This window comes from Denticeps clupeoides, chromosome 3 (genome assembly GCF_900700375.1).
Source record: "Denticeps clupeoides chromosome 3, fDenClu1.1, whole genome shotgun sequence".
Lineage (NCBI taxonomy): Eukaryota > Metazoa > Chordata > Actinopteri > Clupeiformes > Denticipitidae > Denticeps > Denticeps clupeoides.
The window spans coordinates 22,259,691-22,283,836 of NC_041709.1; the positions used below are offsets into that span (position 1 = coordinate 22,259,691).

General features: G+C 41.7%; 1 protein-coding gene across 1 annotated transcript; it reads left to right on the forward strand.

The window, feature by feature from the left end:
- The first annotated feature begins 1,007 nt into the window (after nucleotides 1-1,007).
- inab (internexin neuronal intermediate filament protein, alpha b) lies at nucleotides 1,008-5,965 on the forward strand. The gene is made up of 3 exons (XM_028973433.1): nucleotides 1,008-2,124; nucleotides 3,291-3,415; nucleotides 3,531-5,965. The coding sequence occupies exons 1-3, from the start codon at nucleotides 1,123-1,125 to the stop codon at nucleotides 3,769-3,771; spliced, it is 1,368 nt and encodes a 455-aa protein (XP_028829266.1). The 5' UTR covers nucleotides 1,008-1,122; the 3' UTR covers nucleotides 3,772-5,965.
- The last annotated feature ends 18,181 nt before the right edge of the window (nucleotides 5,966-24,146 follow it).

Below are 24,146 nucleotides of genomic sequence, written 5' to 3' on the forward strand. Positions count from 1 at the left end.
TTTTTAGGGTTTTTTAATGTTTGTTTGTTCTGTTTTATGTATTTCAACCAACGAGGTGGGGTGAATAAAGCCCACAAATATCATAAATGTTGCTTAAACTATCACTCTGGTAAATAAGCTGAAACTGTAGGAGAACACATTACCACAAAGTAATCACAACAATGCTCCGGCACTATTCGCGATCGTTTCCGAAATTCCGATTTTGGAGAGAGTGTTTTAAAACGCCGTAACCCACACAGTGTCCATTCACAGACGTAAACGTGTCCTTGCGTGGGACGTTGGACCGTGTAGTACGCAGACGTCGCCAGTAGATGGCAGGACAACGCCAGCGCTGGACGCTGACATCGCACAATGTGGGACAAAGATGCTTCACATAAGAAAAGCGGGCGGATCAATACCCTGAAATCAGAAAGCTGGAGAGGTTTTTGCAGAATATTATTGTCTCTTATTGTTTTCTCTTATTGGACAAATCATCACCAACCCTGAACTGACAGCACTTGCATGCTCACTCTACCCTGGAAGGGCGTCCTCTCTGTATCACTCCTTCCCAACGTTTCTTCCTTTCTTTTCAGAGGTTTTTCCTTATGTTCAGAAGTGTGGGGGGTGTCAACTGTAGGGCCTGTCAAAGTCCATTGAGACAAACTTTACGTGATTATGGGTTAAATAAGAAATAAATGGTTGTTTAAAAGTCATTTTCACAATGTCACATTGGCCGAGAGACCAATGAAAACGGTTCCTGCCGTTGATCTTTATTTATATAATAATTTAAGAATTATAAAAAATATACGCATTCAGAATACACCTTCATTGTTTCACGGTGAGAGGAGCGACACCGATGCTGACCGAATTACACGGAGAGTATTGGCTGGCTGGGAATAAGTGGCAGAAATGATGAATCCACGAGAATTTGGGAAGGCTGGAGCATCAACGAACCGTAAAACGAAACGTCCCCGCCGATATATAAGCACTGCGCCAAAACGGACAGCTCCATTCCCAGGAGGCCACGCGGCTCTGCACCAATGGAACTTCTCCGCGCCTGACGCGTTCGGATCGGGACTGTCCCCCTATAAAAGCCAGAGTCCCGGCCCGCAGCCCGCCGTGTCCCCCTCCCACGCCGCCGAGATGAGCTACGGGTCCGACTTCTACTCGGCTTCTTCCTACCGGAGGGTCTTCGGGGAGTCTCCCCGCTACTCGGCCTCCCCGTCCAGGATGGGCGGCCCCAGGTCCCACTCGCTGTCCCGCGCCGGCGGCTCGTCCCTGGCCTCCTACAGGCGGGCCGTGCTCCCCACCTTCGACCTGAGCCAGAGCTCGGCGCTCAACAACGAGTTCAAGATCATCCGCACCAACGAGAAGGAGCAGATGCAGGGGCTCAACGACCGGTTCGCCACGTTCATAGAGAAGGTCCGCAGCCTGGAGCAGCAGAACCGGGTGATGGAGGCCGAGCTGGCCGCCCTGCGCCAGCGGCAGACGGAGCCGTCCCGCCTGGCCGAGCTGTACCAGCAGGAGATCCGGGAGCTGCGCTCGCAGCTGGAGGAGCTGAGCGGGGAGAAGGCGCAGGTCCTGATCGAGCGCGACTGCGTCGAGGAGGACCTGCTGAAGCTCCGGGCCAGGTTCGAGGAGGAGATGCGCGCCCGGGAGGAGGCGGAGCGGACGCTCAAGGCGTTCAAGAAGGACGTGGACGACGCCACCATGGCGCGCCTGGACCTGGAGAAGAAGGTGGAGTCGCTGCTGGACGAGATCACCTTCCTGAGGAAGGTGCACGACGAGGAGGTGGCCGAGCTGATGAACATGATCCAGGCGGCGCAGGTGTCGGTGGAGATGGAAGTGTCCAAGCCCGACCTCACCTCCGCCCTCAAGGAGATCCGCAGCCAGTACGAGTCCATGGCGTCCAAGAACCTGCAGTCGGCCGAGGACTGGTACAAGTCCAAGTTCGCCGACCTGAGCGAGCAGGCCAGCAGGAGCAACGAGACCATCCGCGCCAGCCGCGAGGAGCTCAACGAGTTCAGGAGGCAGCTGCAGTCCAAGACCATCGAGATCGAGAGCCTGCGAGGCACAAACGAGTCCCTGGAGAGGCAGATCCACGAGATGGAGGACAGGCACAACATGGAAATCGTTGGCTATCAGGTGAGCGTGTCCGACCAACTAAAGATGAACCGACCAAAAAAATCAGAAACCCGATCAGCGCTCTTCTCGCCCCTGTCCGTGGTTCTGAACCCAGAATTCATATTTGAATGACAAATTATTGTATAGGAGATGAAATATTAACATTGTCATTTTTATAACATTACCCACATTCGTATTTAAAGTTATTTTTGGTCAATAAATACACATTATCAGTAAATAGTTAGTAAATGTAAATATTGAATGTTAGTAAATACACAGTATTAGTAAATTGTTAGTAAATGTAAATAGTTAATGTTAGTAAATACACAGTATTAGTAAATAGTTAGTAAATGTAAATAGTTAATGTTAGTAAATACACAGTATTAGTAAATAGTTAGTAAATGTAAATAGTAAATGTTAGTAAATACACATTACCAGTAAATAGTTAGTAAATGTAAATAGTTAATGTTAGTAAATACACATTACCAGTAAATAGTTAGTAAATGTAAATAGTTAATGTTAGTAAATACACATTACCAGTAAATAGTTAGTAAATGTAAATAGTGAATGTTAGTAAATACACAGTATTAGTAAATTGTTAGTAAATGTAAATAGTGAATGTTAGTAAATACACATTACCAGTAAATAGTTAGTAAATGTAAATAGTTAATGTTAGTAAATACACATTACCAGTAAATAGTTAGTAAATGTAAATAGTTAATGTTAGTAAATACACATTACCAGTAAATAGTTAGTAAATGTAAATAGTTAATGTTAGTAAATACACATTACCAGTAAATAGTTAGTAAATGTAAATAGTTAATGTTAGTAAATACACAGTATTAGTAAATAGTTAGTAAATGTAAATAGTTAATGTTAGTAAATACACATTACCAGTAAATTGTTAGTAAATGTAAATAGTTGGTCAATGTTAGTAATTACAAATTACCAGTAAATAGTTAGTAAATGTTTGTAAATACACCCTATTATTTATCATTTAAACATTGTTAATGCTGAAAACTCCCATGTGTGTACAGGTAGCTGCCACATTAATAGTGTGCAATTAGTGAATTATTAGTTAAATGCTTAAAGCCACACGAACTACTGCTATTTTGGAATGAAAACAGAAAAATACAGTGGTACGTTTTACTGATTATAACACTAATAGCTATAAAATATTTTTAAAGGACTCAATTGGCCAACTGGAGAATGAGCTGAGAACCACCAAAAGCGAGATGGCTCGACATCTGAGGGAGTACCAGGACTTACTGAATGTCAAAATGGCTCTGGATATTGAAATTGCTGCTTACAGGTAGGCAATAGTAATGTCACAATTTAAGTTCACAGATGATGCATGTTTACTACATAATTAAGCGAAAAGTTTGGTGTGCTGGTACTAAAATGGATTTAATTGTCTCTTCCACCAGGAAATTGTTGGAAGGGGAGGAGACTCGCATTGGCACAGGCATCACCTTCCCCAGCCCTACTCCTAGCTACAACTACCAGACCCGCCTATACACTACCACAAGCAAGGGTAAAAAAGAGGGCAAGGAAGAGGACCAGAGCAAATCACTCAAGTCCTCCCAGGTTTACGAGGAGACCATTCTCACCACTAAGAAGGTGGAGAAGCATGACTCCGCCGACCTGAACATCAGCCAGAAGAACTAGAGGAATACAGCCTCTTCTCTTCTCTTCTCTTCTCTTCTCTTCTCTTCTCTTCTCTTCTCTTCTCTTCACCTCACCCCCATTCTCTTCATCTTATCTTCTTCTCCCATTTCCACAAGGGTGTTGTCAGAGAGGAATCTAGTATACACATCTTCTCTTCACCAGTAAAATCTGGCTCAGTCTCTCTTGGTTTGCTACAGAGTACCAAAATGTAGAGTCTCATACACGTCTGCTAATCACTCAGACTATCACTTCCGAGGTATTTAGGAACATCAAATACAGCACTCTACTGTTTCACACTGAAGAGGACAGGCCTCTTATTGCACAGTTTTTGTGAGTTTTAATGCATACATTTAAACAAAACGAAATATAGTTCCAACATCTTTTGTTCAAATAACGCATAATTTGTTCAAATAATATGTATTTGCATTTAGTTTTGTTGTAAACCAAAAAAAAAAAACTGAAATATTTTGTGTTTTCTCAACTTTTTCCATATTTAAAGTGGGGAGAAATCTTTACCTAGCCTACCAACATAGATGTCAGATTTAAAGTGCACTGCCACTGTTTAACACCTTGACACCTTTGGCACTTTCCGGAGTGTTTGTGTGTGTATGTGTGTGTGTGTGTGTGTGTGTCACTGTCAATGCCTAGGATACACCAGTTTAGCATACTGAGCTTGATAACTGTTAATGTTTCTTCTTATACACAAAAAGTTCAGGTCAAGCGCTTGTATGTGATCCACATGTGAGGTGAAAGCTCTGCTGTTGTTTACATGCTGAGGTGTGCCAGCGTGTCCATCTGATATTAACCATGGCAATGCTGTTAAAAGTCTTTTTACACGGAGGCATCGCGACTTTCGTGTTTTCTCCTATATCTCACATGTGAATGGCAATCAAATGTCACGTTAGCCTCGCCACTGTCAGCAATATCTGTCCTTATGTCCAGGTTAGCTTTCATATGTATTGCAAATATGACAGTGACCTTTTTAAAAGCCAAAAGCAGTCAGTTTTACCAGGCAAAAGGTTACCCAAACCACAAGCAAAATTCCTCTTCAAGATTGCTCGCTTACTAATAATTGAAAATTAGCTGCATGATGTATATGTTTTATTATGTGGGGTTATTTCTGGGCCTAGTTACGAATCACTAGCTAATCGCTGAGGCTTTTATTAAGAGTGTGGCTGGTCATCACTGGGCTGTAGTTGCCCTTCTCTCTGCTTCTCAGCGCTCAGTGCGTGATGATGAAAGCATGTGTAACAGTTCATGGCACATAGTAACTGTCAGGCAAGAGCGAGTGCGTCGCTTGGGTTCTTTAGCAAGGATGAAAGAAATTAGACAGAGAGGGAGAGAGAGAGAGGGTGGGCGCTAATATAAAGAAGCTTTAGATTCATGCAATTGGCAACTTTTATATTTGTGTAGTACAGTTGCATGGGCCACAGTATCCCATCTTTATGAGAAAAAAAGATCCCTTCCTAATTAGTGGTGGGATTTAGTATTTTGGCACAATACAAATGCACTCTTGAGAATGACTGAAGCACATGAGAAGTCCGAACATCTTTGTACTCAGAGCTAATAGCACATTCATGAACGTTAGCATTTCCAAAGGCGAAACCACAAAAGAACGAGCCAAAAAACACGACAGCTCAAGCATCACTTATAACATCACTCTCCTCTTTATACACTGCCAGTGTTAAGACACGCTACTACGCCGGGACATGTTGTACCCCTTGCTATAAAATGTGTGTCGCTTGTGCTTTAGTAAAATGGCTCGTTAAAAAGTTTTGATGTTTGAAGGAATTCTGGGTAAATTTGGAATACGGTCCCAGATGTCAACACTGCAACACACCTCGGCCTGAAAAACCAATCAACAATTAAAAATAAAAACCAACACTGCCGTTTTTTTTTCTGATGGATGTGCAAATGACCGTCAGTCCACAAACCGCTGAACCACAACAACAGTCCAACAAGACATGAATGCTGTAGGTTATCAAAATGCCTTAACACACCAGTAGCACGGGGTTCTACCAAGGAGACCTTCTACCGCCTCTCTCGCGCCACAGTTTTAGAAATGACTGTACCAACCAGACTATTACTTTCTAAAAAGAAACATAGCAACTGAATGTAGTTGATATTACTATCCTGTGACTCTGTATCATACCGCTGTATGGCACATATGAATAAAGTCTTGATCATTACGATGCTCCTGGAACTGTGTAGTGTGTTCATTGTGTCAGGAAATGCAAAGGCAGATACAGTTAACGAGAGTGATGAGATAATTGATTGTAAATTAATCCACTGGTCATCAAAATGATTACAAATACATTGGACAGTGCTTACATGACAGTGCTTTATTAAAATAAATTTAATATTGGGAGCAGTTAGGTCATGTGCATTAGTACATCACATTTACACACAAATCAATGTATTTTGATAGAAATTACATTTTCAGGAAAGTTAAATAAATTAACATACCCAGTGTTTTATTATTTAGTGCTTTAGCCCTTACATAATAATCCATTAGTTCACTCCCTTTAAAGATGATGGTAACTGCATTGTGATTTCTATGACTGAATTGTACAAAAATTCTCTGTGCATGTCCATACATGTACACACACACACACACACACACACACACACACACACACACACACACACACACACACACATCAAAGCTTCAAGGTTTGGGCAGGGCAAGCCGCGATGCACTCTGCGGTTCTTCAAAGATTTATACCCCTGCAATGCTGCCTGCAGCAACAGAGGCACATTCGCTGAGCAGAGTTCTGATCTCAGCACAAAATTTACACCACGGCTCACCCCAGCGCCTCCCACCGCCTCCCACCGCCACAAGACACGTTCTAAACAGCTTCAGCATCTGTGTGGGTTTGTCTGTTAAACATGTGGAGCCATTTTCAGACAACAGTGCACGGGAAAATACGACCTAGAAAATCTCTAAAGATATTTATTCATTATTCTGCATATGGCCAAAATAGGTCTTGGCTTCACAGAATTGGCTGTCAGATGTGAATTATGCATAAGGTAAAGATGTACATAAATGTGTCCTGGGATCAAGTTGGTTTTTGGAATATTTTTAGATTATGCATTTCCCAGAAAGTTCTGCTCAGGCCTCAATGCTGTGGCTGACTTGACCCCATCTTGACTTTCACTGAAGGAAAAAAGAGAGAAATCGGGCCTGGAGATCACTTATGTGCCACCTGCTTGTAGCCAGTGGGGAGAGGAATACACATTTACAGCAGTGATCCGCTGCCTGATGCTGTCATTCTGCTCAGGCCCGGCATGGGATCCTGTAATTCATGCAGATGTCTCAACGTCGCCACATCAACTGTGAACGTTTCAGAAGGACAGACTCTGTAATTTCCAGGTCTGGTGCCTGTCATGGCTGTCCACTGCTCACCAAGGGTGATGGTTAAAAGCAGAGGACACATTTCGTTGTTTCACCGTGTGATGTGTTTCACAATGACAATCACTTCACTTTCACTTTGTACATTTGAAATAAATATCCTTGCCATTATCCCTGCTGAAATTCACCAATAGCCCTGCAATATAAACCAGATTAGTTTGATTGTAGTGAGTGTCCAGCAAGGTCACTGATTCACCATTTTTTTAAAAATGGCACTCAGTGAATTCCAGAAATAATCATGCAATCAGCATCCTGTAGGCCACAATATTAACTGTAAACCATATTAATTGGGCTGCAGGAACTGTTGCCATGGACACGACTGCCACCCCCTGTGGTGTACTAGAGGGTGTGGGAGAGAGAAGAGGGACAAAGAGAGGTCACATAAGCTAATAGACACCCACAGACATAATTTTATATAAAGATAAGAGCTGCACAATATGCTCTGCAACCTACTGTATATAAGTCTGCACGACTAGGCAATATCATGACTTTTATTCAATATATAAAACAGATGCTTTTCTCAGAAGCTTTTGAAATTCAAAAAGTACAGAAACATCCATTGGGACCAGCTTCCTTTCCCCATTTCTCCCAAACTGGATACACCACACAATCCCCTGAAAGGAGTCTCATAAAGGGCTGTGACACTGACATTAGACTGAATATGACAAGCAGAGATTTCTGACCAAAGGTCCTTTGTGGTATGTTAGTCTGTGGTGTCCAGCTCGGTTTTTGAGGACCACTGTGCCTCAGTCTTGTTTTCAATAAAAGAACCCAAACATTGAAATGAGCAAATCTGGAAGTATTCAGGTTCCCAAACCTGTTTCTGCATTCACTATAAGTGCTGTGTCTGAAAAAATAATGAGCAATGAACATGAAAATGAACATGAAGTTTAACAGCACAGTAAATTCATGCTACGTACAACCTAATAACCTGTGTGTCGTGCACTATGCACCAAACCCCATTTTAGCTGAGCCTTTTCTTGCGCAGAGGCTTTTAGCTTGGGATGAAGAGGGGAGCAGCTTATGTGGCTGAGATAAGGCTCCTGCAGTCAGGGTGCAGGCTCAATTCATTATCTTTAGTCACCTGCAGCATGGCCCTTGGGGAAATCACCTTCGTGCAGCATAAACTAATCGCTGGGGAGGGGCTTTGGAACTAGCATGTCACAGAAATTCAAGTGAATCAATGGAAGTCGGGTGGACAGAGGGCACGAGCTGAGGGAATACAAATGTATGCCAATGGAAGTGAAACACCTTACTCAAGCAGAAAATTGGCACACATTTAATCACCCATTAAATCTTAGGTTACCAAGACTGCACTTTTAACCTAAGACAAAGAAGAGGAGAAATGTAATTTTAGATAAGGGATGTTGCAGCAGCTGCGCCTGGGGAAAACGGTGTGTGCATGAGTGTGTGTGTGTGTGTGTCCATTAATCCCTTTCAGTTCTATTAATAAAGCAGACATATTTATTAGACTGAGATAAACAGACCATTTGGTTACACACTGGACAAAGGGCAGATTTGGGTGACTATAAGGGAAGAGGGTCATTTCCCTTCAATCATACAAGCAATACAATAGAACATTAGAACAAACAGCTTGCCATTTACCTCACTGAACCCAGGTGCAAATGACCCTTTCGGGGTTCGACACACATTACATTTATGTCATTTATCAGACGCCCTTATCCAGAGCGACTTACAATCAGTAGTTACAGGGACAGTCCCCCCCTGGAGACACTCAGGGTTGCTCAGAGACACAGTAGTAGTAGGTAGGGTTTGAACCTGGATCTTTGTGGTCTTCTGATACTAACACACATATACTCAGATAATAAAGACACACACATACATACTATAATATTCATGCAGTACATTGCACATATATCAAACCCATTAAAGATGTTCTTTCTGAAAGAAAATAGCATTTATCCAGATTCAGAGCTTTTGACCAGTCAAATACCATACCATACCATATTTATTTATAAAGCACTTTAACACAACAAAGTAGCTGACCAAAGTGCTGTACATTAAAATAAAAAAAGTATTTTAATTACTTGGAACAAAACAGACATGGACAAAAAGTTCATTAAGAATAATAGAAAAATTGAATAAAATAAAACATGTAGCAATTTGAATTAAACAAGGGGATGAATAAAACAGAGAGTATTTAAGTCAAGAGTTAAGAAAGGATTGCATAAGAAGCCACATAAAACAATGCATAAGAACACGAGATTTAAACACAGTGATTGACGGCGCCTGTCTGACACTGATTGGTTTCATGATCTGGCCCGGAATGGGTTACTTGTTTCACGTTTGTCCTGCGTAATGTTTCCTGATCGTGTCTGATCGTGTAAAGCTGCCCTGTTTGTGTCTGTTCACCATACATGTTACATGTTACTGGATGTCTCCACTGTCCTGTTCATCACATATTAAACCCCTGTTTTGTGATGTCGTGCGAATGCGTCTTTCTTCCTCGTCATGTCTGGTCATTGTTTCAGATCACCTGCCTCGTCATGCCAAACCAGCGTGGCAATTAGTAGGTCATTCCATAGACGTGGGGAGGCCACTGCAAACGTCCTGTCACCTCTGTGCTTGTAATGTGACCGAGGAACAGACAATAGTCTCTGGTCTGATGACCTGAGAGAACGGGGAGAGAAATAGCACATTAAAATCTGTAAAGCAAAACAATGCAAACAATGATTGAAAAGAAAAAAAAACGTGTGAGATTTCCTATAATTAGCATTTGAGTTTTACAGATTTCAAATCACTTGCATAGTTATTTTGTTAAGCAAGTTATGTACTTACCAAAAAAGGTGAAATAACTGAAAACATGTTTTATATTCTAGTTTCTTCAAAATAGCCGCCCTTTGCTCTGATTGCTGCTTTACACACTCTTGGCATTCTCTCGATGAGCTTCAAGAGGTCATCACCTGAAATGCTTTTCCAACAGTCTTGAAGGAGTTCCCAGAGGTGTTTAGCACCTGTTGGCCCCTTTGCCTTCACTCTGCAGTCCAGCTCACCCCAAACCATCTCGACTGGGTTCAGGCCCGGTGACTGTGGAGGTCGGGTCTCCACTTTTTGTTAAGTACATAACTCCACATGTGTTCATTCATAGTTTTGGTGCCTTCAGTGAGAATCTACCAATGTAAATGGTCATGAAAATAAAGAAAACACATTGAATGACAAGGTGTGTCCAAACTTTTTTTTTTTCAAAGAGAACAAAAGACACAGGCATCACTGGATAGTGGCTACGTATACCGCCCTCACACAATATGTAGCAGAATGTGAATGTTAAGTAAAATCAAATCAAATAAAGAGTTACAGTGTAGAGATTCCAACAAAAGTGCATTGTGCATGAATTGTGCAATGACAGATGACCCCGCAGTGAAAAACTGCTGGGTAGTGATGAGATGAACAGGCAACCACAATGAACATGTAGATGGTCGGGCTGTGATGTGTGCTTGTATGTCCCAGTTAAGCAACCTGAACGGCCGTTGTACACTCAGTGTGCCCTCGCTAGTGTAGTACATCATTTCTGCGAGCAAGGAGAGCCAGACTGGAAATTTCCTCCTGGCCTTCTTATCAGTTTATATTAATTTTATAGAGCAAATTCAAGCAATGTTATGTTTAAGTCCCTAAGAGGTTGCTGCTTAGTTTGATGTTACGGCTAAAGGAACATTTTATCTTTCCAGCAGCTTCGGACAATTAGCTCTGTAGCAAATTACCTGCCAAACAATAAATGGCAACATATGGGAATCACAGTGCAAACACTGTGGCAGGGAGGAGCAAAGTGGCTTAATCTTCATTCAGATGGGGCTCATTATTTTGGTGGATGCAGCTTCGAGGCAAACAACCTGAAGTCCACAGAGACCTGTCCTTAAAAAGCCCCCTAAAATATCATCGGGTTCCAAGCAGACGTAACTACGTTTTTTGGTTTGTTAAAGTAAGCAAAACCATAAAAGGTTTTCCAAAGCAAAAATATATCTACATCCATCCAGACATCGGAAACAGTGCCAATTTTCAAACCATTCACTGCTCAGAAAGGACATACAATTCTACAAACTGTGGAAGTGTAATAAATGCAATAAACATATAAAGATTATTTGCATGAATGAAATGTAATGCATATCTGGACTACTGTAATTCACTCCAGACAGGGTTGCCTCTGAGTACCATTCAGCCTCCCCAACTAATCCACATCGGCAACACTCCTTTTCACAAATTCTATCATACTGCCCCATAGCTATGCCTCCCCTACTGGCTTCAAGCATCCAAAGTCAAAAATGGTCCAGTGCCTTCATACCTCAGAGCTCTTATCACATCATGCTCCCTCCAATCATCCAGGACTTGGAGCATCTTCAAAAATAAAAACCAACCACAGTCAGTTTATCACTGTCAGGGATAAAAATATGTCAACTAAGTTTTTAGACTACGGATGGAATACACTAAATTGACTTTGGCATTTTGGTTTAAAAAAGCAGCACTCGCACACACACATCTGCACCAAAGCACATTGCACTAATGGACAGAGCACCTAATTTCAGGACACTACACTACATCAGGACACTACACCTGTGCACATCCTGATAGCAATCCTTCAAAGGTCTGATACCTCTGAAGGATACTATAAGGATACTCTGATAGTATTGTGGGGCGGGGGACACACTGAGATTGTGAGTTTCCCTTTTCTATAACTGATTACTGCACTGAAATTAGTGGTAAAGCTTGCTCTCAAAATAATCCCTCTGATATAGACTAACAGTGTATGTCAGTATGGGGCAGTGGTGGCCCAGCGGTTAAGGAAGCGCCCCCGTAATCAGAAGGTTGCCGGTTCGAATCCCAATCGGCCACAAAGCACCGTCCCCACACACTGCTCCCCTGTCTTGGCTGCCCACTGCTCACCAAGGGCGGTGGTTAAAAGCAGAGGACACATTTTGTTGTGTCACCGTGTGCTGTGCTGCAGTGTTTCACAATGACAATCACTTCACTTTCAGTATGCATCTAAAAAAAAAGACCAGATATTCTTAAACGAAGAAACCAAATAAATAAGCTGAGGAGAAACGTTAGGACTGATGCTAAAATGAGGTGACAGGGCTGAGATGGAGTTAACTTGACTTATTCCTCTGCGGCCAGTTGCCGTGGAGATGAAACAGATTGATTACACGATGTTTCAAAGGTGTCAGAGCGATGACAAATGCCTCTCAGTGCTTAAAAGATGCAGCTCAGATCTTTCAGATCAGAGCTCTTTTTGTCATTATTTTATGGCCTTGCTGTATTAAATAATAGATCTAAAATTTTTGTAACAGATACTATAATTAAAAGCAGGGATCATGCCACGTATGTGTAGAAATGAGACACAGGCACTCGACATCGGGAAAAAGTTTTTTACTAACAGAACTGAAAGAGATGGCCAAAATACAAATAAACACAACAAAAAAAGCATAGCACAACAGTTAAGTTCCAGTGAGCACAAGCCACGTGGGTTCTAACCTCATTAATGCATAACAGGGGAAACCCCGCCCTTACACCATCCTCCAATTTCACCTGACCCCTCTCATAGTCCTTTCCATCTGCCAGGCCAAGCAGTTAAATATCTGTCAAGCTTGATGGCCGGTGGTCTTCTAACAATTCAACTTCACCATCTCCTACTGGGGAACAAGAACACTAAAGCCAACCCTTCAACATGTCCTCAACTCTGCCCCTTCCATTTTCCGAACTGATTTTACCTGTCAATCAGCTCCTGTGACCTTTACACTGGGGTCTGGAGGACCAGGTCCATGCTCGCTCACTTGTAAGTTCAGGAGACCTGCTGAATGGAAATTGTCCAATGGGGCAAGTCCTTCATCCCTTTCTAGTCACCGGCTGGCCTCCAATTATCCGAGATGTCAGTGACTTCATTGAGTCACGTGCTGTGTGTCCAAGGACCAAGACCGCCGTCTCGCCATCCTCTGGGCCCCATTTGTACACTGCTTAGGACTCTGTAACAGGCCTGCCTACTTCTGGTGGAAAGACACCATCCTTACATCACGGACTGGTTCTCCAAGGTCACCGCTGACCTCCTACTGGACCATGTCTTCTCGGACAGGGACTGCTCGGACTATTCACTGCTGCCTTCTGTAGGGCCTTGCTGGCCCCTGTAGCCTCTCCTCCGGCTAATTCCTGCAGACTATGATGCTGAGTAGAGCGCTGCAGTTACGTAAAGTGAGTGGGAATATATATGAGGAAGAAAAAAGTGAGGGAGTATAAGTGCTTCAAACAGAAAAGCTGCTTCCCTGCTAGATCAGTTGACCAGCCATCATGATATCATGAAGCAGATATAAAGCAAAATGAAAAAAGAAAAGCGGCAATGCTTAAAGTACAGAGTTTGTCTACAGGGTGGGCCATTTATATGGATACACCTTAATAAAATGGGAATGGTTGGTGAAATTAACGTTTGTGGTACATTAGCATATGTGAGGGGGCAAACTTTTCAAGATGGGTGGTGACGATAGTGGCCATTTTGAAGTCAGCCATTGGATCCAACTTTTGTTTTTTCAATAGGAAGAGGGTCATGTGACACATCAAATTTATTCGTAATTTCACAAGAAAAACAAAGGTGTGCTTTTAATGGAACCTTATTCTTTCATGAGTTATTTAAAAGTTTCTGACCACTTCTAAAATGTGTTCAATGTCACCAACTATTCCTCTTTTATTAAGGTGTATCCATATAAATGGCCCACCCTGTTCATCTGTCTACATCCTCCTGGCTCAGCAGCATTCTAATTAGCTCAACTAATTAGGAGCTCACTCCTAACATATAACCCACAATAAACCTGTTAAAACATTATACATTCCTATGAAGCAAATCTACAGCCCTACCCATCTTGTCTAATTAATGATTTAAACAAATTCAGTAGTTCATGCAAACGAAAGATGCACAATTGACAAATAATTTATTGACAGACTAACGGATGCTTGATTTCTCCATCAGTATCCATTTTGTAGCATTTTTCTGCAGAGCAATGAGTGGATGTGCTGGTGAGTTCATGCAGATCAGAATCTGAATTTCAGGCTGTCTAAAAATACACACAAAAATTCACACACTCTCACTCACTCTCTCTATCAGAAATGATCACAATATTAATGGCCCTTCATCCTTCTCACTCCACACGCTCTCAACCTATCACACACAGCTCAAACAGAAACAGCATGGTGACAACCACAAAAACACACGCACAAAACCGGTCTGTTAAGACACCAAAATAATGACTGCCCTCCATGAGGACAACAATTCAAACCAACAACATCCACCTCCATCTACCTCCCTACTTGTTTAAAGATCACATTGTACCTCTAAGATGAATTTACTGCGTGTTTTATTTAACCTGCCTGTGCCCTGCCGTCATCATTCATAGCAGCACACTGAGAGTCTATATGAATTTTTGTAGCATAGGAACATTCTTCTGCTATGTTTATTGGGAGTTAGTGACATGGCGAAGGGGAGCTAGAATAGCAACATTGCTTTGGTGACAGGTGTGTTAATTTCCCTTAATTTTCCTATTTGCTCTGAATTTTAATGAAATATGTAAATAAGTTCCATTGTATATTACTAATAATGTATGAGAAGAAACACAATTTTCATTAGTTTAATATTTATTACCCCAAACATTTAGACAATAACAGAGATAGCCCTAAATAACAAAAATTGACATTGTTGGTAGCAGGTGTTACCACCATTTGATGCAATGATAGCTTGACAGTGACGTCTCATGCTCCTCACTAGCATTATGATGTTGTTCTGAGGCAATGCGCTCCACTCTTCCACAAGTTCTACACCCAGTTCTGCCAGGTCATTCAGTCTCTGCTTCAACTGGTCCCAGACGTGCTCTATGGGGATCAGGTCCAGGGTACATTGATGGCCAAACCATATGAGGCTCTCCAACTTTCTGAAGTCGAGCTGTGACAATTCTGCCACGATGTGGTGGAGCATTATCATCCATGAACAGAAAGTTGGGGTGTGCTGGCAGAATTTGGGGATGATGATGTGCTCTATGATGTCTCTGAGCCATGTACAATGGCTTTTGTGAATAAAAATCAAGTTAATAAGGGCATTTTGTTGTCAGCATTTTTAACAGATGGACTTTGCGCACGGTAAAAAAGAATAGATGTGGTTTTCAAAAATATTACCAGGTTGCACCTTGCACCAACCGACATAAAGCACCCATTCATGTAAATATCTGATACCAGTTTTTTAATAGTATAAAAAAGCCTGCTAATTAAAAGCCACTTTACCACAGGCTTGTATAGTTAGAGAGTGAAGGTGAAGTGATGTCATTGTGAAACATTGCAGCACAGCACACGGTGACACAAGGAAATGTGTCCTCTGCTTTTAACCATCACCCTTAGTTAGCAGTGGGCAGCCATGACAGGCGCCCGGGGAGCAGTGTGTGGGGACGGTGCTTTGCTCAGTGGCACCTCAGTGGCACCTTGGGATTCAAACCCACAACCTTCTGACTACGGGGCCATTTCCTTAACCACTAGGGCACCACTGCCCCCCAAGAATGAAAAGGAAACATAACAGCCATTGAGAGATGAAGCATTAGTGGCTGGGTCAGAAAAAAGCTGACAGAACTAAAACCAGGCCCCAGGGAGCAGCGGCTGCAGAAAGACTATTACAATGAGAATATTACAATTAATGCATGCAGTTACCTAATTTATAGATGCTATTATGTATTCCGAGGGGAGTTCTTAATGTAGTGCTTCACACCAGGAAAGCTCCTGAATATTTAATGGCTGTGCATGGCTGAATGTTTTGGCAAGGTGAGGCAAGGACAAAAGAAAAAAAAATTACAACCTGAATTTCAGAAAATGTTCGCTAAAAAGACCTTTATTAATATTTTATTCACTACAGACCACCAATAAAATAACTAATGTTTGCAACAAAAATGTATGTACATACATCAAATTTGATGCTGGCTACAGGTCTCAAGGAAGAAATGAAGGTCAACACTGACACAGGGATTGTTGGGTCTCTCCACAATGCAAGTCTAAAACACAAAGGCCAACAGCAATTACCAAACCCCAAGGGTGACCCCACTCTGAACATGAACGTGACTTGACTCTTCGATATCCTAAACGCAAAATGCAGAGTCACATGGACTCCCTTCGTGTAGCTGGTTCTCAGTTCAATATGGGAATGATGCAGGCAAGCCTAAATACCAAAGCAGGGCAGTTGTGGGAATTAAGGGGGCGTGGCCTGCAAATCGGGAAACCTCGTCAGGTGTGTCCGGCCCTCACAGGGTCCGACCGTGACGTAAATAGTTAAAAATAAGTGAAATGTGTAGCATCTCCTCTTCTTTTGAAAAACAGCCAGTTTGACATGTTTTCTTATGTGCCAGATGTTCACTATAGGTGCCAGTTCAGCACCTGGACTCGTCTCCCAGACTTGTCTGCAGTATGATGAAATTTTCTGTTTTTGTATTGTCCTGCTGAACAGGTCTTCCCTTAAATAGACGTCTGAGGGGGAGCAGATGATGGTCTAAAGCCTGTATATATCTTTCTGCATTCCTAGTTCCTTCCAAAACATGCAAGCTGCCCATATCACATTAGAATTCGAGTTTATTTATTTATCCCGAAGGAAATTGTTGGTGTGGCGACTGCCACATGTCACAGGGAGTGATATAATTACAATAGTAAAAACTAAATAAATAAATCGGAATTGAGTATAATAAAATGCTACATAGAATAGGTTAAACCAAAAATAAAATACATTCAGTGTAAGAAAGACAAACATAACATGGATATAGTAATAGTATTGCACATAAGATATAAGACATTGCGCAGAAACAGAAGTATTGCACCGATTATGTTGGAGGTGAGTGTCCGAGGGAGGAGTTGTAGCATCTTATGGCAGATGGAAGGAAGGATTTTCAGTGGCGTTCAGTGGAGCACCTTAAGGTGGTCATTCTGTGACTAAAGGTGCTTCTCTGTGGAGTGTGTGGTACACATTGTCCATGACAGACTGAAGGCTGGACAATGTTCTCCTTCCAGCCACAGTTTCCATGCTATCCAAGTCCGAGTCAGCTACTGAGCCAGCTTCTGATCAGTTGGTTTAGTCTCTTCCTGTCTGCCGCTTTCATGCTACCCCCCCAGCACCCCCAAAAACATCGTCAGTTTCTCTGAACCTATTGATGGTGTTATGCACTGTAGATGATGAAATTTACAAAGACGGATGTTTTTAAAGTATTTAACTTATTTTTTATTTTAATGTACAGCACGTTGGTCAGCTCCTTTGTTGTGTTATATTGCTTTATAAATAAGTATGGTAGGGTAAAGTATTCCACAATATTTTTGCCCTGCTAAGACATCCCTTTTAGATCTAATCATGTTACAGACCTGATATCAATGAACTTAGTTACTTGATCTCCCAGCTGAATCTTTTAAAACTGTCTTGCTTTTTCAGCCATTATTTTCCACTGTGTGTGCTCCTGATGCCCTGACTGCATGTTTTACTGCTACAACTATGCATATGACAAATAAAGATCTTGAATCTTGTGTACACTGGTTGTCATGTATATAAATGTAACCTCGATGTGTCTAGTCGGCATCCGGTCCAGTTCTTTCATTTTATTCACATTTAAGGAACACCCTTACTTTTACAGAATTCCAAAATCTCTCCCTTCTCACCGGATTACACAAGTTTGTTCATATTCAGTGAGACACATCCAGGAAATGCTGCTAGGTCCTGGATAGGGATTATTGCAGTCCAGTTACGTATAATCAGTCTGTAATGAGGTAGTATATTAGAGCTCTAAAGAAGACTATCAGATGGAACCAGCAGATGACTTGTAAGGCCCAGGCAGTAATGGCCAAAGAGGGAAATCTGTGGACGATGTCCATTTAACTAGAAAGACAGTAGGTTAGGGGAGGGTTCAACATTTCCCATGCTACTAACTACAGCATCATTGGTGAGGGGAGTGCTGATAAAGGCTTGACTGTATAAGCAGTTCAGTCACATGTGTCTGAGACATCTCGTCACCATTGGATAATGCTAATTATATGGTAATCGTAACCATGGCAAATAAAGGTGCATTTAATAAAACACAAACATTACAAGGCAAAACCTAACAAAACCACCAGTGAGACAGAAGACTGTGGCACTTTTGTCAGGTTGCTCAGGAGCACAGGGCCAAGGGGCTCCGGCTCACCCCAAAGGAGTCTCCGCCCTCTAAAACATGCAAAGCAAACAAGCAAGAACACAGGCAGGCCAGGACATCCCTGCAAACCAGGCCATCACATTAGCATGAGATCTGAATGCAATTACTAAAGCAATGAAAGATTGATTATTCCTCATAATTTTTTTTTAACTTTTCATGAATACAGCGGCAAAAAATCTGATAATAATATAATTAAGTAATATTCATATTGTTATTGTGAAATTTTTTTTTTATTGTATATTATTTACAAGTGCTGAGTCCCAGAATGAAAAGTGAGGGGGAAACCATTTAATATAACTTTCCGGAGAAAATAATAATGAGATAAATGTTCTTAAGCTTAAACAAGACTACAGTGTGTATTAGCTAAACCTCTTCCGAGCGTGACTCACAGACCATATGTCCTGACACTTCATAATGGTCAGCAAGTCAGTATTTATTTCTCGATCTAGCAATATCACTATTGCTGAATGAAATGAATTACACCATAACAGAAGCGTGGTGCCTGCAGAGCTGGATGGTGCGCAGAGGTCACACAGTCCTCTAGAGCATTCCGTATGGATTTCTGAACATCAGCCAAACAGACGTGTGTGTGCGTGTGTGTGTGTTTGCCCTGACTGCTGAAAGCACCTTGTGTCCAGAGACCGCACCCCTTTGTTCCAACATGACATTTCAAAGGTAAATTATGAGAGACACTCAGTCTTTGTTATTAGTTGTTATTATAACACCTTCTATATGTTAAAACTGCTACAAGGTTTCTGTGTTTAACAATTCAGCCTTGCATCCCTATATTTAGCATATTTAGACCACAGACATGTCCTTAGCATAAAAATGCTTTATAGTCAAGAAGGACATTTAAAGGGCAAGTCGCGGGGAAGAAATTAAACAACCCACGCTCACTACTGTCAGCATAAAATTATTTTCCTAACACTTATTTTTACAATGAACAATTTTAATATTATTTTTAATTGGCCAATATTACTGATGAACTGTGAAACGTGTGGTGGAGTGCCTGGTTTTTGGAACAAGATTCATTTGCATTTTTCCTTCCAGTCCATGCACGTATTTTCTTGGACATTTATGTTTAGGGAGCAATAATAGTTCTATAAAATTTCACAGAAATGTCATGTATTATATGTACCATTTTTTGTATGTATACTGTACATAACCATTATAAGTGAACAGTTTTTACATGCTGGAGTCTGCACCAGGGGGAAAAGTGCACAAATGGGTTAGCTGCACACCTATAAACAAACTGAATACAAAATGATGCCATTAAAATGAAAAATGTGAAAATTGTTCAGAAAAATGTGAAAATTGATCAGTTGATTCAGCATTTCAGTCTGATATTGCAAACATTGTATTTCTGGGCTTATTATTATAGTTATTAACCCAAATAGGAATTGAAAATAGGCATATTGGCCAAAAACACAACTGAAATGGGATGAAAACTAGATACATCTGACAAGTCTTAATAAGGACTAAGATGAAGAGTTCAGAAGGAGAAGGAGGCAGAAGGAAACAAATATAATAAACAAAATAATACCTGGGTAAAGAATCCCCCCCGGGGTGGACCAGAGGCAGCCAGGTGTTTTTTCAGGGGTTACAGACCCCAAGCAGGGCACTCAACATATTCCAGCACCCCTGTTTTGGACAAGCCACTCTGAATGTTTGGCCGTGAGGCTTATCATTCAAATATGATTTGCCACATAATGTGTGGCCAAGAAAGAAAATCAGCACTTGTAGGTGTATGTACAACTACAAATAAAGTGTCATATTCCGGTCCGGCAGGGGCCACTCCAGGTCCAGAGTTCGGACCAGAGTTTCATGTTCATCCTGTGTAATGTTCCCTGATCGTGTTCACCTGTGTCTGAATGTATAAATCTGCCCAGTTCATGTCTGTTCACCGTCAGGTCATTGTTTGGTGATGTTTCCCTTGTCTTGTCATCCATGTATTAAACCCTTGTTTTGTGACATCGTGCATATGCGTCCTTCTTCCTTCTTCAGCTCATATTTAGCACTGGAGCTCCTGGAGCTCCCATCAGAGCTGAATAAATGCCAGAGGTACTAAGCCCAGCAACATGAATGTGACTCCATTGACAGATGAACTGTTCAAGACCAGGTCACACATAAATCCCGGAAAGCATCATTTACATTTACATTTATGGCATTTATCAGACGCTCTTATCCAGTCCCCCCCCTGGAGCAATTTAGGGTTAAGTGTCTTGCTCAGGGACACAATGGTAGTAAGTGGGATTTGAACCAGTGACTCTGTAGTGTTCTGGTTCATAGGCAAGTGTGTTACCCTCTAGGCTACTACCATCCCACAGGCATCAGCCTTCTTTATAGATGAATTTGCTGAGTCGTTCCATTTTTTTGTGCATGACACTCTTCTTATGTAAGAACCCCAACAATGCTTCATGGTTTCAGATCACCACCCTGTTTTTAGCTGGGTGGGCATCTGTTTTCAGGGCCTGGGCATCTGCAGAATTTCAGTTGGTGCTGCTGAATTATGCAAACATACAGTTTTAAGTGAGCGGTCCCAGTGTTCTTACTGACAGCCATTATTATGCTCCAATGGGCAAGAGGCAGCTACAGCCTCCTCCCATCTATCTAGACCCTCAGAAGAAGCCCACATGCAGTCTGCGGCAAATATTGGTGCTGGTCAGGACTTGGGCATGTCCACGCTCATCCACATCCACCACGTGTGATGAGTGTTAGGGATGGTAATTCAGCAAAGTGGCGACTTTTAAAATACCTTGACCTGCCAACTGCAGTGGCATCGTGGCCTGGGTTTTTTGGATTGACAGAACGAAAGAGACTGTGAGAATTTATACACAAATACGCACACGTACACAATGAAAGCAGAGTAGTACTTCATCTTCACAACAAAAGTTTCTCTCTCCATCAAGCCTTTTTTTAAATGCAGACTTTTATAACATTTATAATGTGCACATACAGCTGTCCTGATATTATTCACCAATTTGCACTGGTCAAGCCTTTTCTTCTGGAAACACGCTGTTTTTTATGTGTTCCACCATAGCCCTGCAGGAGCAATAGAGGAATATTCACTCAGTCTTGGGTAGATGGTTGGAATGAGAATCCGATTTGACTGGAATGAACAGTTATACACAATGGGTAACCAAATCATTTGAATTACAGTGGTGAGAATTAAGGCTAATCATATTTCCATTCAGCCAAATATCAGATGAGTTCTGGCTCTGATTTGTTTATGGCACAGGAATATGCTTTGATATTAACAATTTCCATTCTGCAGCGGCTCTCTTTCTCTCTTTTACAGATGAGATTAACTGCTAACCACTAACACCCAAGACTTTTCTCTTTCTTACTTAGAAAAAATATCTATCATGAAAGACTTCTCCCTGGCTGCTTTCAACTTCCTCTCTGAGTCACGGCACATGAATTATTCAGTTTTTAGACACAGCAGGGTGTGGGCATGGCTACATGTCTTTATGGAGGAATTTCAGGACACACAGAAGTGCAGAGGAGCCCAAAACCGCTTTTCCTTTACAGGATCCTCCGGAAATATCATGCAAGGCTATTTATCAGACATCTATTTAAAAAACTCTCGCATGCACGCAACAACTCAGGACACACCCAAAACAGAGAGAACGAAGGAGACACAAAAGGATTTCTTCTCTTTTTTTCTATATTCCTGATACTGACATTCATTAAAATTCCTTTATTCTCTCCAAATGCATCCCCTGTAACGCTTTCTTTCACACGTGCACATACAGATTTAGAAACCAATTCTCAGCCCACAGCAGACTCATACACAGTGGTCTACTCTAATATGTCCCCTTTGTATCTTTCTCCCTTCCATTTACCCTCCTCCATCCTTCCAACAAAAACTAGATTTCTTTTCTTCGCTGAAAACACTCACATTACTGCCAGGCACGGGACATGGACGCCGTCGTTTGATTTTGCTATCATTCTGACATTGCGTGATATTTATGCACATATATTATAAAACAGAAGGCTGTGTCCCCGGGAGAGGCTTCTGCGCCCAAACAAAATATTGCAGGGTTTTCCAGACAAGTGCATAAACGCAGACATCTGTAGTTATAACTTTCCAAACACCGAGTGTTACTAATATGTAACATGTACATCGCTGTATGTCTGAAACCCCCACAGAAAGGAGCTAGTAAGACCGAGCATGTTCCCTCACTTTTGTAAAGACATACTGATGCATGCGCACAGGGGAGTGCCACGCCCAGTTTACCCCCTCCTCCATCATCCGTCTCCATCTGTGACTCTGTCCCTTGCGTGTTTATGTCTCTCACACTCCGGTCCTTACACCCAATGCACACTGGCCAAGTGTCATCTATCTGACCTTCACGGCAAGGTTGTGACATAATTTGTGTAACTGTGTATACTGTTCAGCTTTTTATTTTTTGGTGAAGAATGTATCACAGCCTTAATGGCACAATGTCTTTTTAATTCATCACTATTGATGCAATAGTGATCAAAGCTATCTTTTTTCTTTTGTCCTTTGCTCAAAATACTGAGCAGATTATCAGGCTCATGGAAATATTGCTGCAAGAAAAAATTTAAACCTGCATTTCTCTGCAGAATAATTAAAGTGATTTAAATTTAGAACATGAGGCAGTATTGTCTTTTTTGGCTGCCATTCTAACTGCAATAAAGCACACTCAGACATATTCACAGTTTAATGGCCGCTACGTACAACAAATAGGGTTTTTACAAACACTGACGTCAACACAACCACACACACACACACACACACACATTTGATGCAGCTGCTGTGGACCACACCCTGAGTTTGCAGCAGGGGTTGATGATGAAATCAAAGAGCTGAAAGGCAGAGCTATCCTGACACCCAGCGTGAGAGAGAAGCACATGCAGACACACACACACATACACACACACACACAAAATCTATATAACAGGAATGCCTAAATAGGACCTAACCGTTACCAAGTAGCCAAAAGGCAAATCAGTTGCTATTAATAAGCCTGCCAATGACGTTTGTGTAATTTAATCATTTTAAATGTGTACAGTGAATATAAAAAAAGTGTACAGACCCTTGTTAAAATGCATGTTTTTGTGATACCACAATAAGTCATTTAAAAACGGTGACATATAACCTATAACAACTAAATTAACATAGACATGTTTTTTGGGGGTACACTCTGGCAATAAATTAAAAAGACTGTGATCATGCCTGATTACACTGCTGAGACGTATCGGTTAAAATAGAAAATCCACATTGGATATCCACAGCAAGGACAGTCGTCAAAAAGTGGACAGACAGGTGCTTATGCCTACCCAAATAGACTGAGAGCTAATTATTCATTCATTGTGCAAACCTATTAGTCCAGATGAAGTGTAAAATGATTTATGCAGAAGCCTAGCATCCCTCGGGACAAGCAAGTGAGGTCATTTGTTTTGTTGGAAACATTTAGGTTGATTTGAGCCTTGTGAAGGATAAAAAAACTGAATGCGTCTAAATGCCTGAAAACCTCAGCATTTAATTTTACCACACATGCACACACACACACACACACACACACAAGTCTTTGTTTAGCTTCCCGAAGGGGCAGGTGGCCCGTGCCAAACTAATTATCATCCTGCCGCAGACTTCCATTATTCTTTAACTGGTTGTGGACCTGGGGGACAGGGTTACTGATCTTAAATCAATAAATCCGGCATTTGATTAATATGCAGCAGACAGGAAGTTAACGGGAATATCAGAAAACTTTCATTGCACAGGGAGAAAGGCCATGCACTCTGAC

What these genes read in the sequence shown, in the direction of transcription:
- inab (XM_028973433.1), top strand. Translation starts at nt 1,123, where the DNA reads ATGAGCTACGGGTCCGACTTCTACTCGGCTTCTTCCTACCGGAGGGTC. An exon ending in TGGAAATCGTTGGCTATCAG is followed by an intron (nt 2,125 to 3,290) that starts GTGAGCGTGTCC and finishes ATATTTTTAAAG; the next exon opens with GACTCAATTGGCCAACTGGA. An exon ending in ATTGAAATTGCTGCTTACAG is followed by an intron (nt 3,416 to 3,530) that starts GTAGGCAATAGT and finishes CTCTTCCACCAG; the next exon opens with GAAATTGTTGGAAGGGGAGG.